Source organism: Armigeres subalbatus, chromosome 1, assembly GCF_024139115.2.
Source record: "Armigeres subalbatus isolate Guangzhou_Male chromosome 1, GZ_Asu_2, whole genome shotgun sequence".
In the NCBI taxonomy this organism is placed as follows: Eukaryota; Metazoa; Arthropoda; class Insecta; order Diptera; family Culicidae; genus Armigeres; species Armigeres subalbatus.
This window is the reverse complement of record NC_085139.1, coordinates 304,128,231-304,145,454: the sequence shown is the minus strand read 5'-3', so window position 1 is coordinate 304,145,454 and position 17,224 is coordinate 304,128,231. Positions and strand designations below refer to the sequence as shown.

General features: G+C 45.6%; 2 protein-coding genes across 2 annotated transcripts in view; both read right to left on the bottom strand.

The window, feature by feature from the left end:
- The window catches only part of LOC134207859 (alpha-protein kinase 1-like), a 239,878-nt gene that overhangs the window by 47,840 nt on the left and 174,814 nt on the right, over positions 1-17,224 (bottom strand). The window lies entirely within an intron of this gene.
- On the bottom strand, positions 5,634-15,768 carry LOC134217083 (caspase-6-like). The gene is made up of 4 exons (XM_062695850.1): positions 15,166-15,768; positions 14,766-15,104; positions 14,488-14,710; positions 5,634-5,813 (listed from the first exon to the last, which is right to left on the bottom strand). The coding sequence occupies exons 1-4, from the start codon at positions 15,542-15,544 to the stop codon at positions 5,723-5,725; spliced, it is 1,032 nt and encodes a 343-aa protein (XP_062551834.1). The 5' UTR covers positions 15,545-15,768; the 3' UTR covers positions 5,634-5,722.

The following is a 17,224-nucleotide window of genomic DNA, read 5'->3' as shown; positions in this document are numbered from 1 at the left end:
AGGGCCACGTGCCACAGCCCGATATGTGTAAGGACATAAACGGGAACCTTCTTACGAACGAGCGTGAGGTGATCCAAAGGTGGCGGCAGCACTACGAAGAGCACCTGAATGGCGATATGGCAGACAACGGTGGCGGTATGGTAATGAACCTAGGAGCACGCGCGCAGGACATGCGACTTCCGGCTCCGAATCTCCAGGAAATCCAGGAGGAGATCGGCCGGCTGTAAAACAACAAAGCCCCTAGAGTTGACCAACTACCAGGAGAGCTGTTTAAACACGGTGGTGAAGCACTGGCTAGAGCGCTGCACTGGGTGATTACCAAGGTTTAGGAGGATGAGGTTCTGCCGCAGGAGTGGATGGAAGGTGTCGTGTCCCATCTACAAAAGGGCGATAAGCTGGATTGTAGCAACTACCGCGCAATCACATTGCTGAACGCTGCCTACAAGGTACTCTCCCAAATTTTATGCCGTCGACTAACACCAATTGCAAGAGAGTTCGTGGGGCAGTACCAGGCGGGATTTATGGGTGAACGCTCTACCACAGACCAGGTGTTCGCCATACGTCAGGTACTGCAGAAATGCCGCGAATACAACGTGTCCACACATCATCTATTTATCGACTTCAAAGCCGCATATGATACAATCGATCGGGACCAGCTATGGCAGCTAATGCACGAAAACGGATTTCCGGATAAACTGATACGGTTGATCAAGGCGACGATGGATCGGGTGATGTGCGTAGTTCGAGTTTCAGGGGCATTCTCGAGTCCCTTCGAAACGCGTAGAAGGTTACGGCAAGGTGATGGTGTTTCGTGTCTGCTATTCAACATCGCTTTGGAGGGAGTAATACGAAGGGCAGGGATTGACACGAGTGGTACAATTTTCACGAAGTCCGTCCAGTTATTTGGTTTCGCCGACGACATTGATATCATGGCACGTAACTTTGAGAGGATGGAGGAAGCCTTCATCAGACTGAAAAGCGAAGCTAAACGGATTGGACTAGTCGTCAACACGTCGAAGACGAAGTACATGATAGGAAGAGGCTCAAGAGAGGTCAATGTGAGCCACCCACCACGAGTTTCTATCGGTGGTGACGAAATCGAGGTGGTTGAAGAATTCGTGTACTTGGGCTCACTGGTGACCGCCGATAACGATACCAGCAGAGAAATTCGGAGACGCATAGTGGCAGGAAATCGTACGTACTTTGGACTCCGCAAGACGCTCCGATCGAATAGAGTTCGCCGCCGTACCAAACTGACTATCTACAAAACGCTTATAAGACCGGTAGTTCTCTACGGACACGAGACCTGGACGATGCTCGTGGAGGACCAACGCGCATTGGGAGTTTTCGAAAGGAAAGTGTTGCGTACCATCTATGGTGGGGTGCAGATGGCGGACGGTACGTGGAGGAGGCGAATGAACCACGAGTTGCATCAGCTGTTGGGAGAACCATCCATCGTTCACACCGCGAAAATCGGAAGACTGCGGTGGGCCGGGCACGTAGCCAGAATGTCGGACAGTAATCCGGTGAAAATGGTTCTCGACAACGATCCGACGGGAACAAGAAGGCGAGGTGCACAGCGGGCAAGGTGGATCGATCAGGTGGAGGACGACTTGCGGACCCTCCGCAGACTGCGTGGTTGGCGAAATGCAGCCATGAACCGAGCTGAATGGAGAAGTCTTTTATGTGCAGCACAGGCCACTCCGGCCTTAGTCTGATGATAAATAAATAAGAAACGCCGATGGAGTATTCAGTCTGGGAGTACAGCAGTACATCCACAAGTTGGATCTGAGTCTGAGACTCGAGAACGCAAAGGTTGCCCGAACGCCAATGGACACAGGCTATATGAAGATTGAAGAGAAGGGCAAAGAGTTTGCTGAAAATACCAAATACCGTAGCATTGTAGGAGCTCTGACGTACGTTGCAACCTGTGCCCGACCCGATATCGCAGCAAGCATTTCAATATTGGGTATGAACTTTGAGACACCGAAGGAAAGCGACTGGACAGCGGCCAAAAGAGTGGTCAGATATCGTAAGGGGACAGCAGACTGGAGACTGCGACTAGGAGGTGAAACGGCTAACAATCTGGAGGTGTTTACAGATTCCGATTGGGCCGGTGACCCCAGAACCAGGAAGTCGATGACCGGATACATATTGTTTTTTGGAGGAGGAGCTGTGACCTGGACAAGCCGAAGGCAGGGATGTGTCAGCCTATCCTCAATGGAGGCCGAAAAACAAACCGAACCGACTCTGATAAACGAAGACAACCAGGGTTGTTTAAACGTTCAGTCCGAAAGAACAAATAAGAGGTCGAAACACATCGAGACCAAACATTGCTTCATCCGTGACTTGGTTGAACAAGGTGTAGAGCATATGAAATACTGTCCCACTGAAGTGATGAAGGTAGATATTCTTACCAAGCCACTTGATGCGGTGAAACATACCCGATTCGCAAAGCTAATTGGACTCGTGGCTGATTGAGAACGTTACGTTGAGGAGGAGTGTTAGTGAGTACAACGGTGCACCCTTCTATCATCCACCTTGCGCCCCAAGATCGCGCATTACTAAATTCATACCATACCTATGTTGTTAATACTTTGTCGAAGGTAAATGTCAAAATATAAAAACGTTTCGCAACGACGCCGCGTGCTTTTTTAGAAGTCTCTGATTGTCCCGTATTTTTCGGTGTTTTATTCCTCCGAACGACGTGATTCCGCTTCGTAACCTGCCTCTGGTCACACAATTTTGTCCAGCGGGATCTAGAATCTAGATGCTCCAAGTACCGCACAATGATTGACTTGGCAGTGTCACTTTCCCATCGTTTTCTCATTGATGGGATCCGGAACCTTCTCTTGGATGTTCGAACCACAGCCGCAGGCTTTTTTGGATATTGCGAGTGTCATAGAAAGTTTGGCATCGGGACTCCTTCGTCTTTTCGATGCTGGATTCCGGACCCGCTGCTGCTAGTTGTGAATGTTCCAAAACCGACATGTTTATTCAAAGTATTATTATGTATTATTATGTATATGTAATTTTATATAATTTGGTGTAATTTAGATTTAGATTTGGTGTAATTAAGATTACATAATAAATTCAAATGAAATCGAAAAAAACAACATTTTCCTGTATCTCGAAATCCAATAAGGTTGTCCCTGGAATATTATTGATTTTTTAAATACAATGCATTTGTTCATCATATTTCTGTCCTCATTGTCTTGACTTACAATCATTCGTATACTAATCGCAATTAATTTAGTCTTCGGATGATGTCCATTCAGATGCGTGTCATCCGTATCGTAAACAGCCGAATACAAATCATTCGGTAAATGTATGACATTCGTTAAGGGGCGAGAGCAATACACTTATCAGTCGTTATTGTGAGGAAGTTTCGGTTCAGTGTAGGTGAAGGCTTCTGCTATCTGATGATGGTGTTGGTTTACGTAGGAGTGCGCTCAGATGTGTTCAATCGACGTTTGAATCTTTGTTTACAAAAGCAGATAAGTCGTTTTGAAAATTTGGTATTGATTTATTCTATAGTATAGTAACATATAAGGTTATTTTTTTACGTGTATGTTATGGCAAAGAAACATTCGAAAATACTTATGGGCCAAACACAATTGATACGTTTGCGTGCGTTTTGACAGTTTTCCCATGGAAAAACTGTCAAAACGCACGCAAACGTACCAATTGTGTTTGGCCCATTATACTCTTCATTATGCCAACTAATATCAAAATATAAATATAATATCAAAAAGCTAATAACATTTATAAGGTAATGAAAAGTATAAGTTTCGGAATGTATGTGACTAATTCCATGTGTAAGCCTTAGTCTGAATAAATAAATAAAATAAGTTTTTCTTATGCATATCATCATTAGGGGTTGTTCAAAAATTACGTCCAAGGTTTGAGGTGGGAGGGGGGTCTAGAGTTTGTGACAGTTTGTGACATGGGAGAGGGGATATATCGCAAAACAAAGAAAATTTGGTTTTGTTTTAAGGCATGAATTAATGAACCGTTTATATTGAAAAAAAAAAAACGCTTGTCACGGGCGTCCACAAATAAACTAGTTAATAATAATAACTTTGGGATTTTTTTGTTAGTGTTTGCAAAATCAGAAACTATCCACGGTATTTTCCTTAGAGCATCATTATCGGTCGCGAGCATTTTAATCACCCATGCAGCGCTGCGCGGGTGATTAAAATGCTCGCGACCGATAATGATGCTCTCACGTTAGAAAACACGGAGCCCTACATTTGGGTGCCAATGAAAATGACATTTTCGAATTTCAAAAAACGACATTGCTCACAAGTTTCATTACCCCAAAATATGACCCCATGCAAAATTTGAGCTCAATCGGACATGTTTAAGGGGTGCCTAAAATTCATCAAAGTTTTTAAAAATTTTACCAATGTAAATTTTTCCAAGGGGGGGCCAAAGGAAAAGTCGAAAATCGAATGTTTGTTTTTGATGCCAAATGACTTGAAAATGCATGAAACATCGATGCATGAAACACTTAAACAAAAATTGGAAAAAATCGATTTTTTCTCTTAGAACATTTTTGGGACTTTTTTCAGATGAAAACTTTTTTCATCGAATTTTAACACCGGACGATACGCAAACGTTTTCGTAGGGATGCAAAATTTGAGCAAAATCGGACTTTTTTTCCACAAGGGGAAAATAATTATTTTTTAATGCCAAAGGACTCAAAATGCATGAATCTTTGAGAATCAATTTTTTGATAAAAAACGACTGTTTTGGGATTTCGAAAAAAAATTCTTATGGCAAAAACAATTTTTCATCGAATTTGAAAACAGGACGTTACGCAAACATTTCCCTATGCAAAATTTGAGCTCCATCGGACATGATTTAGGGGTGCTCAAAATTTTAGATTTTTTAAAGCTTCATCTTTACACGTTTTGTTTTGAATTCATGCGGTACTGCATATTAATAACCGCGTAAAAATGAACCTCAGTGCAACAAACATTGCCTGGCAATATTCTCCGTAAATCTGATCACAAAAGTTTTAAAGTTACAAAAAATTTAAAATTTTGATGGCAAGTTTTGAGCACCCCTAAATCATGTCCGATGGAACTTGAATTTTGCATACGGGCCTATTTTAGTGCTTAGAAAACGTTTGTGTAACGTCCGATGTAAATTCGATGAAATTTTTTTTTGTCAAAGGAAATTTTATCGTGGGACAGTCGATTTTTTTCAAAAAATTAATTCTCAAAGTTTCATGCATTTTGAGTCCTTTGGAATAAAAAAAATTCCCCCTTGTAAGAATTTTTTTTTATTAATTTTGAGCACCTCAAAATCATGAACGATTTAGCTCAAATTTTGCATAAGGGGATATTTTTTTGCTACGAAAACGTTTGCGTATCGTTCGGTGTTAAAATTCGATGAAAAAAGTTTTCATCACCTGAAAAAAGCCCCAAAAATGTTTTAAGAGAAAAATCGATCTTTTTCAAAATTTTTTTTTATGTAACATTAGATCTCGACGGTTCATGCATTTTTAAGTCAAGTCCGATTGAGCTCAAATTTTGCGTGGGGTCATATTTTGAGGCAATGAAACTTGTGAGCAATGTCGTTTTTTGAAATTCGATGACAATTTTTTTTCCATACATTCCATTGGCACCCTACCCTACATGTTCCCGGTAATGGAAAGCTGTGAACGGTTCCAATTATTGAGAAAATTTAAATTGGTAAATTTAATAAGATCGAGTTATTTAGAACGGAAATAATCAAATAGGCAGGATGTGTCAAATCGAATTCCGGATAAATGCTGCATTGCTCTATGGAGAAACGAGTTTGATCTGTAAAAAGTAATAAGAAAGACATAAAATAGTTAAACAAAAAAGTAGAAGGTTGTATCCGAGACTCGACCGCCAATTGGACGTAGGATTACGTTAAGGGCAAAATATTCAATTTTGAAATATTAAAAAAAAATATTAACACTGATGGGATCGTTACTGATACCATCGTTGCGAATGAACTGCAGTCATAAGGCGGGTGTAGTTCGCACTTTGAAGAAAATTCTTCTTGAAACAGTATACTGCCGCAGCCAAGCGATTATAATTTGCACTTTGAAGAAAACGTATTGACCCTGGTTTCGCACGGAAGCACTTGGTATCGAACTAACGACAGGCTGAGCCAGCGAGCCGATGCCAATGGTAGCGGCCGCCGAAGGGGCGGGGCTTCGGTCTCCATTGCAATCCGACACTGACAAGGAGCAGAACGACCGGAACGAATACATATATCTACCCCTAATTCACTATTCCTTTCTGCTTTTTCAGGAATTCATTCAGGCTTTTGCTCGAAGTTTCCTTTTGGAATTCCTCCGCAAGTTCTTGCAGGCATTTACTCGAAGTTTCTTTCCGGAATTCCCCCGGAAGTTTCTTCAGGTATTCCTTCGGAAATTTCTTCAGGAATTGCTCCGGAAGTTCTTTCAGGAATCCATTCAGAAGTTCCTCTTCTTCCTGAAGTTACGTTCGGAGCTCGGGAGTTCGTTAGGAAAGTTCCGAAGTTCCTTCAAAAATTCCTTCGGAAGTTCCTTCAGAAAATCCTTGGAACATTCCTCAGGAATTCCTTTGAAAATTTCTTCTGGAATTCCTCTCAAAAATCCTTCAAAAATTCTTCCGGAAATTCCTTCAGTAAAACATTTGGAAATGCATACTAGAAGTACCGTCACAAATTCCTCCAGAAGTTTCTCCAGGGATTCCTGCGGTAGTTCCTCCAAAGATTCCCCCGGAAGTTCCTCCAGAAATTGATCTAGAACTTCCTCCAGGAATTCCTCAGAAAGTACCTCCAGGAATTCCACTGGCTATTCCTCCAGGAATTCCTCCGAAAGTTCCTCCAGAAATTCCTGCGGAAGTTCATCCAGAGAATCCTCTGGAAGTTCCTTCAGGAATTCCTGCGGAAGTTTCTTCAGGAATTCCTCAAGAAGTTCCTCCAAAAGTTCCTCAGGAAATTCCTCCAAAAGTTTCTCCAGAAATTCGCCCGGAAGTTCCTCCAGGAATTCGTCCAGTAGTTTCTCCAGGAATTCCTCCAACTGTTCCTCCAACTGTTCTTCCAGGAATTCCTCCGTTGGTTCCTTCAGGAATTCCTCCTGAAGTTCCTCCACGAATTCCTACGAAAGTTGCTCCAGAAATTCTTCCGGAAGTTCTTCCAGGCAATCCTCTGGAAGTTCCACCAGGAATTCCTCTGGAAGCTCATCTTAAAATTGGTCCGGAAGTTCCTCCAGAAATTTCTTCCGGAAGAAAGGACTTCCGGAGGAATTCCTGGAGAAACTTCCGGAGGAATTCCTGGAGGAGCTTCCGGATGAATTCCTGGAGGAACTTCCGGAGGAATTCCTGGAGGAACTTCCGGAGGAATTCCTGGAGAAACTTCCAGAGGAATTCCTGGAGGAACTTCTGGAGGAATTCCTGGAGGAACTTCCGGAGGAATTCCTGGAGGAACTTCCGGAGGAATTCCTGGAGGAACTTCCGGAGGAATTCCTGGAGGAACTTCCGGAGGAATTCCTGGAGGAACTTCCGGAGGAATTCCTGGAGAAACTTCCAGAGCGATTCCTGGATAAACTTCTGGAGGAATTCCTGGAGGAACTCCCGGAGGAATTCCTGGAGAAACTTCCGAAAAAATTTCCGGAGGAATTCCTAGAGAAACTTCCGGAGGAAGTACGGCAAATGCTGGGTAAAGCGTACCATTGGTACTTCGCGTACCTGAAGGAATAAAATAGACCCCATCTCGCGGTCCTTAGCCTCTTACCCAGCAACTCCTATCCCTACCTTCCCGCGGTGCTGGCCGGGATACGAGCAACCTTAGGGAAGATCGGGTAACCAACCCCAGTGGGAACTATGGTCGTATGCTGACAGGGAACGGGGGGGTTTGCTCCTCTCCGGAGGTGCAAATCTTATTGAGCGTCTGTTCTCCATGTCAGGATCGGCTCACAACAGCGTCTGTTCTCCATGTTAGGGGCGGCTGATCATCGTCCGAGTGCCAGCGAGGGACTCTAAGTGAAACTGTGCACCATGGTCCACCGGAAATAAGGAGGAATGGTCCTCCGGAAATTTAGGGGTTTGGTGTCAGGCCCTGCAAGCCAGCCTTTAAAAATCATAAGCAACGAACAATCAACAAGAGAGTACGGACCGGAACCATCGGCGAAGACCACTGCGACGAAAAGGGACTAGCGATTGGAAACTCGGTTCGTGGAACTGCAAATCTCTCAACTTCATCGGGAGCACACGCATACTCGCCGATGTGCTCAAGGACCGTGGATTCGGCATCGTAGCGCTGCAGGAGGTTTGTTGGAAGGGGTCAATGGTGCGAACGTTTAGAGGTAATCATACCATCTACCAGAGCTGCGGCACCACACGAGCTGGGAACAGCTTTCATAGTGATGGGCGACATGCAAAGGCGCGTGATCGGGTGGTGGCCGATCAACGAGAGAATGTGCAGGTTGAGGATCAAAGGCCGGTTCTTCAACTTCAGCATAATCAACGTCCATAGCCCACACTCCGGAAGCACTGATGATGATAAGGACGCATTCTACGCGCAGCTGGAACGTGAGTACGACAGCTGCCCAAGACACGACGTCAAAATCATCATAGGAGATTTGAACGCTCAGGTTGGCCAAGAGGAGGAGTTTAGACCGACTATTGGAAAGTTCAGCGCTCACCGGCTGACGAACGAAAACGGCCTACGACTAATTGATTTCGCCGCCTCCAAGAATATGGCCATTCGCAGCACCTACTTCCAACACAGCCTCCCGTATCGGTACACCTGGAGATCGCCACTGCAGACAGAATCACAAATCGACCACGTTCTGATTGATGGACGGCACTTCTCCGACATTATCGACGTCAGGACATATCGTGGCGCTAACATCGACTCTGACCACTATCTGGTGATGGTTAAACTGCGCCCAAAACTATCCGTCATCAACAATGTTCGGTACCGACGACCGCCGCGGTACGACCTAGAGCGACTGAAGCAACCTGATGTCGCCACTGCATACGCGCAGCATCTCGAGGCAGCGTTGCCGGAAGAGAGTGAGCTCGATGGGGCCCCTCTTGAGGACTGCTGGAATACAGTCAAAGCAGCCATTAACGACGCAGCGGAGAACAACGTCGGGTATATGGGTCGAAGTCGACGGAACGATTGGTTCGACGAAGAGTGCAGACAGATTCTGGAGGAGAAGGACGCAGCGCGGGCGGTCGCGCTGCAGCAAGGTACCCGGCAGAACGTGGACCGTTATAGACGGGGGCGGAGACAGCAGACCCGCCTTTTCAGGAGAAGAAACGCCGTCTGGAAGAAGCGGAGTGCGAGGAGATGGAACAGCTGTGCCGTTCTCAAGATACACGCAAGTTCTATCAGAAGCTCAACGCATCCCGCAAAGGCTTCGTGCCGCGAGCCGAAATGTGCCGGGATAAGGATGGGAGCATCTTGACGGACGAACGTGTGGTGATCGAAAGGTGGAAGCAGCACTACGAGGAACATCTGAATGGCGCTGAGAGTACAGGCAATGAAAGTCAAGGCAGCGGAGGAGATGACTACGTCAGTTCAGCGGACGATGGAAGCCAACCAGCCCCACCTTGAGGGAAGTTAAGGATGCCATTCAACAGCTAAAGACCAATAAAGCAGCTGGTAAGGATGGTATCGGAGCTGAGCTCATCAAGATGGGCCCGGAAAAGCTGGCCACTTGCCTGCACAAACTGATAGTCAGAATCTGGGAAAACGAACAGCTACCGGAGGAGTGGAAGGAAGGGTTATATGCCCCATCTACAAGAAAGGCGACAAACTGGAGTGTGAGAACTTTCGAGCGATCACCATCCTTAATGCCGCCTACAAAGTGATATCCCAGATCATCTTCCGTCGTCTGTCACCATTAGTAAACGAGTTCGTGGGAAGTTATCAAGCCGGCTTCGTTGACGGCCGCTCGACAACGGACCAGATCTTTACTGTACGGCAAATCCTTCAAAAATGTCGTGAATACCAGGTCCCAACGCACCATCTGTTCGTTGATTTCAAGGCGGCATACGACAGTATAGACCGAGTAGAGCTATGGAAAATTATGGACGAGAACAGCTTCCCTGGAAAGCTTACCAGACTGATCAAAGCAACGGTGGATGGTGTGCAAAACTGTGTGAAGATCTCGGGCGAACACTCCAGTTTGTTCGAATCGCGCCGGGGACTAAGACAAGGTGATGGACTTTCGTGCCTGTTGTTCAACATTGCGCTAGAAGGTGTCATGCGGAGAGCCGGGTGTAACAGCCGGGGTACGATTTTCAACAGATCCAGTCAATTTATTTGCTTCGCGGATGACATGGATATTGTCGGCCGAACATTTGCAAAGGTGGCAGAACTGTACACCCGCCTGAAACGTGAAGCAACAAAAGTTGGACTGGTGGTGAATGCGTCAAAGACAAAGTACATGCTTGTGGGCGGAACCGAGCGCGACAGGGCCCGCCTGGGAAGCAGTGTTACGATAGACGGGGATACCTTCGAGGTGGTCGAGGAATTCGTCTACCTCGGATCCTTGCTAACGGCTGACAACAACGTTAGTCATGAAATACGAAGGCGCATCATCTGTGGAAGTCGGGCCTATTACGGGCTCCAGAAGAAACTGCGGTCGAAAAAGATTCGCCACCGCACCAAATGTGTCATGTACAAGACGTTAATAAGACCGGTAGTCCTCTACGGACATGAAACATGGACAATGCTCGAGGAGGACTTGCAAGCACTCGGAGTATTCGAGAGACGAGTGCTTAGGACCATCTTTGGCGGTGTACAAGAAGACGGTGTGTGGCGGCGAAGAATGAACCATGAGCTCGCCCAGCTCTACGGCGAACCCAGTATCCAGAAGGTAGCTAAAGCCGGAAGGGTACGATGGGCAGGGCATGTTGCAAGAATGCCGGACAGCAACCCTGCAAAGATGGTGTTCGCTTCCGATCCGGCAGGTACGAGACGACGTGGAGCGCAGCGAGCGAGATGGGCAGACCAGGTGCAGAACGACTTGGCGAGCGTGGGGCGTATTCGAGGATGGAGAGATGCGGCCTCGAACCGTGTATTGTGGCGTCAAATTGTTGATTCAGTGTTATCTGTATAGATGTAGACTAAATAAATGAAATGAATGAACTTCCGGAGGAATTCCTGGAGGAACTTCCGGAGGAATTCCTGGAGGAACTTCCGGAGGAATTCCTGGAGGAACTTCCGGAGGAATTCCTGGAGGAATTCCTGGAGGAACTTCCGGAGGAATTCCTGGAGGAACTTCCGGAGGAATTCCTGGAGGAACTTCCGGCGGAATTCCTGGAGGAACTTCCTGAGGCATTCCTGGCGGAACTTCCGGAGGAATTCCTGGAGGAACTTCCGGAGGAATTCCTGGAGGAACTTCTGGAGGAATTCCTGGAGGAACTTCCGGAGGAATTCCTGGAGGAACTTCCGGAGGAATTCCTGGAGGAACTTCCGGAGGAATTCCTGGAGGAACTTCCGGAGGAATTCCTGGAGGAACTTCCGGAGAAATTCCTGGAGGAACTTCCGGAGGAATTCCTGAAGGAACTTCCGGAGGAATTCCTTTAAGTTTTTGAGTCGCTTTAGAGTAGGCTTCCGCGCCACTTTATTAGAGGCTTCTTGTAGAGAGGCTTCCGAGCCTCTTGAAGGCGGTTTTCGAGCCACTTAAAAGGAAGCTTCCGTTGCATCTGGAAAGAACGCTTCTGAGCCTCTTAATAGTATGCTTCCAAGCTTATTGAAAGAAGAATTCTGAGCTTCTTGAAGCGAGGCTTCCGAGCCTCTTGAAAGGAGGCTGCCGAGCCTCTTAAAAGAAGGGAACCTAACCACTTGAAAGGAGGCTTCCGAATCTCTTGAAAAGAGGCTTCCGAGTCTCCCGAAAGGAGCTTTCCGATCCTCTTAGAAAAAGGCTTCAGAGCCTCTTGAAAAGAAGCTTTTGAGCCTCTTGAAAGGAGGCTTCCGAGCCCCTTGAAAATATCCTTCCGAGCCTCTTGGAAAGAGGCTTCGGGGCCTCTTTAAAGGAGGCTTTTGAGCCTATAGAAAAGAGGCTTTCGAGCCTCTAGAAAGGCTCTAGAAAGGAGGCTTCCGTGCCTCTTGAGAGGAGGTTTACGAGCATCTTGAGAGGAGGATTCCGAGCCTCTTGAGAGGAGGCTTCCGAGCCTCTTGAGAGGTGGCTTCCGAGCCTCTTGAGAGGAGGCTTCCGAGCCTCTTGAGAGGAGGCTTCCGAGCCTCTTGAGAGGAGGCTTCCGAGCCACTTGAGAGAAGGCTTCCTGAGCCTCTTGAGAGAAGGCTCCCAGGCCTCTTGAGAGAAGGCTCCCGAGCCTCTTGAGAGAAGGCTCCCTGAGCCTCTTGAGGAGGCTGAGCCTCTTGAGAGGAGGCTTCCAGGCTTCTTGAGAGGAGGCTTCCAGGCCTCTTGAGAGGAGGCTTCCTGAGCCTCTTGAGAGGAGGCTTGAGGCCTTTTGAGAGGAGGCTTCCAGGCCTCTTGAGAGGAGGCTCCAGACCTCTTGAGAGGAGGCTTCCAGGCCTCTTGAGAGGAGGCTTCAGGCCTCTTGAGAGGAGGCTTGAGGCCTCTTGAAAGGAGGCTTCCAGGCCTCTTGAGAGGAGGCTTGAGGCCTCTTGAGAGGAGGCTTCCAGAGCCTCTTGAGGAGGAGGCTTGAGGCCTCTTGAGAGGAGGCTTCCGAGCCTCTTGAGAGGACGCTTCCGAGCCTCTTGAGAGGGGACTTCCGAGCCTCTTGAAAGGAGGCTTCCGAACCTCTTGAAAGGAGGCTTCCGAACCTCTTGAAATGAGGCTTCAGAGCCTCTTGAAAGAAGGCAGCATAACCACTTGAAAGGAGGCTTCCGAGCCTCTTGAAAGGAAGCCTTCGAGCGGCTTGGAAGAAGGCTTCCGAGAGGCGTAAAAGGATGCTTCTAATCCTCTTGCAACGAAGCAACCAAGTTTTAGTGAAAAAAAAAATCATTTTGTTCATTCGACGTTTTGTTCGTTGGATCTTTTGTTCCGCAGCCCCTTCATACATTGTGCTGGTTGTGCCAATTGAGATTTATTGACCACATTGCATATTATGTACAATATAAATTTTTGAAATAAAAAATACATAATTATCAAAACTTTATCAATGAATTTTGATTGAAATTGTAATATGTCCGCCATTACGCATTTTTACCGAGGTACCCCCTAGGACCAGCGAAGGGCCAGTTTGGCAACGCGTTTTACGACTGTAAACAAGGCGACGAAGAAAATAAATTTCAAACGCTCTAAAGTTTGAAAAAACAGATCATTCCGGCAGTAATTTTCCAATTATTTTTCACTCGAGCAATAAACATTGCTTTTATTTAGTGCGCAGTGGGAAATTTATGTGAAAAAGTGCGGTGAAAATCAGTGAATTACGTTGATTTTGGTGACGATGTTGCGCGTCTGGTGAACGACAAGAGTGAACGAACTGGATTTTCCTTCCTCGCACAGATAACGTAGAAAATTGTGCAAAAAGTCTCAGTCGCAAAGTTAAATTTAACTGTATTTCAAGTAAGTAACACCGGAATGTAATTTAAATGAATTTAAATCGTAGTGTACACTTCTTTCTACCATTATTTTAGTTTACGATTCGCGAGTATTTAGTGATTGAGAATTTGATATGACGGATACTAGCGCCATGGACGAATTAGCGCATAACACTAAGCCAGCCGTGGGCTGAAAATCATCAAAGGAATTGTTGATAACCATTGAATAATTTGAAATGTATGAAGTTGAGTTTTGAATGAATCTCAAACAAAGCTGGCATAACACTTCCTGGAGTTCATTTACTTTGTAAATATGTTAATTATTCAACAAACATTCGGAGGTATCACACAACGCAGTTTGCGGTCGAACTCGAACACATCCTTCTTCTTTTTACCATACCTAAGAAGTTTATGCTCTTCCAAGGTGTTACACAGACACAAAAATGCCTCGAACGGCCGTGTTAACGGTCGTTTTTAACATGTAAACGTATGTACCGATTCCTGGTTTTATGAGGAATATAATGCTGTTAAAAAAAATGACGACTCGAACTTCAATAACATCACACGAACCATTTTTGTGACTGTGTAGCTCTCGCTCATTTAAGTGTTGTACTTTTATGTGTTGATCGTTTTAAGCGTGTGTGCTTTGGAAGGGAGTGAGAGTGCATAAATATTACAAAATATTTCGCAACAATGAGGGCGTACACTTTCTGCAAAACGTTTTACGCTTTGATTTTGCACCATCCAAACGATTATATAATATTGTTTCAATAAATGCAAATAATAGAGAATATTTAAATTTTGTAAATATCATTTCAAACTGTCAGAAACTTCCCACCAGGACCACACGAACAACTCACTGATAGATTGACATACTATTTGGAAAACTCAAATATCTTTCTATTCGTTGCAATATCTGAATTAATATTATATAATCGTATTTATGGTGCAACATATTTTTTTTTATAAGAAGTGAGAGAAATAGATCCTTACTTTGGTGCGAAGTACAACTTCTTGGTCAGCGTGGAGTAGAAGCTCGGTATTTGCTTCGCCCCATTAAAGATCCCGCTCGCACAGCTGACCCGCATCGCTACGGCACTGTTCGTTTCCGTCAGTATATCGTAGATGGAAGACGTTTCGAGATCACATGTCTCGATGACGTTGCAAAGCTCCTGAATCATCCAGCTGCCGGTTTCATTGCGGAACGAGTAATATCCTGAAAATTCTCTACATGTTAGTTGAAGTTACGCCAATGTTGGAAAAGGTCATACCGTAATGCGAACTCGTCATAATGAGGGAATCGGCAAATTCCGGATAGGAGAAAGTCTTTGTTAACTGTGCTGAGTCAACAAAATCGATAACGTTGTTATTGGGTTCCCGCTTTGTTGTCAGATGAACGCCTCGGTCCAGCTTCTGGCCACGACAAGCTTGAACAATGAATAGCTTTGGTTTACCGGCCATAGAACTAAGCGACGTTGGTGTGAAGTTCTCCAGAAGATTGTAAGCGGGGTACAACACGTCCTGAGCCATCAACATGTTACCTTCCTCGCCATGGGTCAGTATGACAACCACCAGACAGTCTGCTTGCTCCAGATCTTTGTCGTGCCTAACTTTAAATAAAAAACCCATCGCACTTCAGCATCATTCGATCTAATGTTCAACATTACTCACGCTCCTTAAAAGTTTGCATAATATCGTAGTACTCGAGATCATGATATACTTTAATATCTTCCTGAAGAAAACCCAATCGGGGAAACACATTATACAGCCGTTCGACGTCTTTGTACGTTCCAATGCGCTCACTGTAATCCGGATTTCTGAACTTGACTTGGTTGTAGATCAGCACTTTTCCACGTCTGGCTCCGTTCATCGCGTAGACTTTTGCACCCGGAGGATTCACCGTGTCCAGGAACACTGGCGGCGATTTGGCACTTTCTTCGACATCATCGACATCATCAACAGTGAACTGGTTTGCTTCTCTTGTCACATTCACACGATCCTCCTTTTGCAGAATGGTGACGGGCACAGGCACATCTATAGGGATCGTCATTTCGGGGGATTCCTTGTTGAACTTAATGTAACGTTATTGTCTATCCGGAATAAATTTTTACCGGTTTTTATACCGAAGTTGGATTTTTCTCCAGATACAGGCAACTTTCCCAACTTCGGAAGTAGTGCGCTGGATTCGCCTAAAGATGCGCTAAACAACGCATCAATTAGTTTGAAAAATGAAACTTCGGAAGAAAGTTCGGTTCGGAAGTCCCGACTTCCGAATTCTAAGTTGGTGCTACGCCGACAATAAAAAACACATAAATAAAGCTTTAAAAAAAATCTAGGGAATAGATCCAAATTGTCACTTGAGGCTACGGGGTTTACAATTGAACTGCTTGAACAGCATCGAATTTCTTCGAATTTTGAGTGCGTATGCAGATTAAGATAAGCAATCGATAACACGATACACGGCGTGTGTATGAGGGACTTTTATGACAAAAAAATAGCATCGCCAAACCATTCACTACGTGAAAATATAGCTCTACAGCTTTCAGACTATTTGAAAAAAATCTACAGAGGGGTTCCGGGGTCCCGAACAACTTTTTTTTTTCGCGTCCCCTTTAAAATGAGATTCCAGGATTTTTTATACCAATAATCATATAAAAACTAAGGAGGAATCGAATATTACCGAGTAATAGTCTAAATAACTTGTTTATTGCAGCTCGCTTTATCGCTTTATCAGCGCTTATCGCCCTTATCGCTTTATCGCTTATCAGCTTTATCGCCAAGGTACATAACGAAGCCGAACTCGATAAAATTATTTTATTCCCTGCAAACAGCTAAAAGAGCCTTGGATGGGGATTATTCTCTGCATCGTCATCGTATGCAGATTGCAGATATACCAATTGTTTCCCCCTACATGCTAAAATGAAACTTGATACGTGAATAAATAAGTTCAACAAGTGTCTCAAAACCAGTAGGGGTGTCTGGGGTAATATGCACAAAACTGGGACAAAACGACTGCCTTCCATGCAAAATTGATCAAAGAACCCACGATACTTTAATTTGGTCGCCCAATACTCCTCCGGAAGTTCCTTTAGGAACTCCTCCGGAAGTCCTCCCAGGAACTCCTCCGGAAGTCCCTACAGGAAGTCCTCCGGAAGCTCCTACAGGAACTCCTCCGGAAGTTCTCCCAGGAACTCCTCCGGAAGTTCCCCTTTAGAACTCCTTTAGAAGTTCCTCCAGTAACTCTCCGGAAGTTCCTCCAGGAAATCGTCTGAAGGTTCCTCCAGGAAATCGTCTGAAGGTTCCTCCAGAAACTCCTCCAGGAACTCCTCCGGAAGTTCCTCCAGGAACTCCTCCGGAAGTTCCTCCAGGAACTCCTCCGGAAGTTCCTCCAGGAACTCCTCCGGAAGTTCCTCCAGGAACTCCTCCGGAAGTTCCTCCAGGAACTCCTCCGGAAGTTCCTCCAGGAACTCCTCCGGAAGTTCCTCCAGGAACTCCTCCGGAAGTTCCTCCAGGAAATCCTCCGGAAGTTCCTCCAGGAACTCCTCCGGAAGTTCCTCCAGGAACTCCTCCGGAAGTTCCTCCAGGAACTCCTCCGGAAGTTCCTCCAGGAACTCCTCCGGAAGTTCCTCCAGGAACTCCTCCGGAAGTTCCTCCAGGAACTCCTCCGGAAGTTCCTCCAGGAACTCCTCTGGAAGTTCCTCCAGGAATTCCTCCGGGAACTCCTCCGGAA

Excerpts from the sequence above, each read along its gene's own strand:
- LOC134217083 (XM_062695850.1), bottom strand. The coding sequence starts at position 15,544 with ATGACGATCCCTATAGATGTGCCTGTGCCCGTCACCATTCTGCAAAAG. Across the intron at positions 15,105-15,165 it reads TATGCAAACTTTTAAGGAGC|TTAGGCACGACAAAGATCTG; the intron begins GTGAGTAATGTT and ends TTTTATTTAAAG. Across the intron at positions 5,814-14,487 it reads AAGTTGTACTTCGCACCAAA|ATCAAACTCGTTTCTCCATA; the intron begins GTAAGGATCTAT and ends TACTTTTTACAG.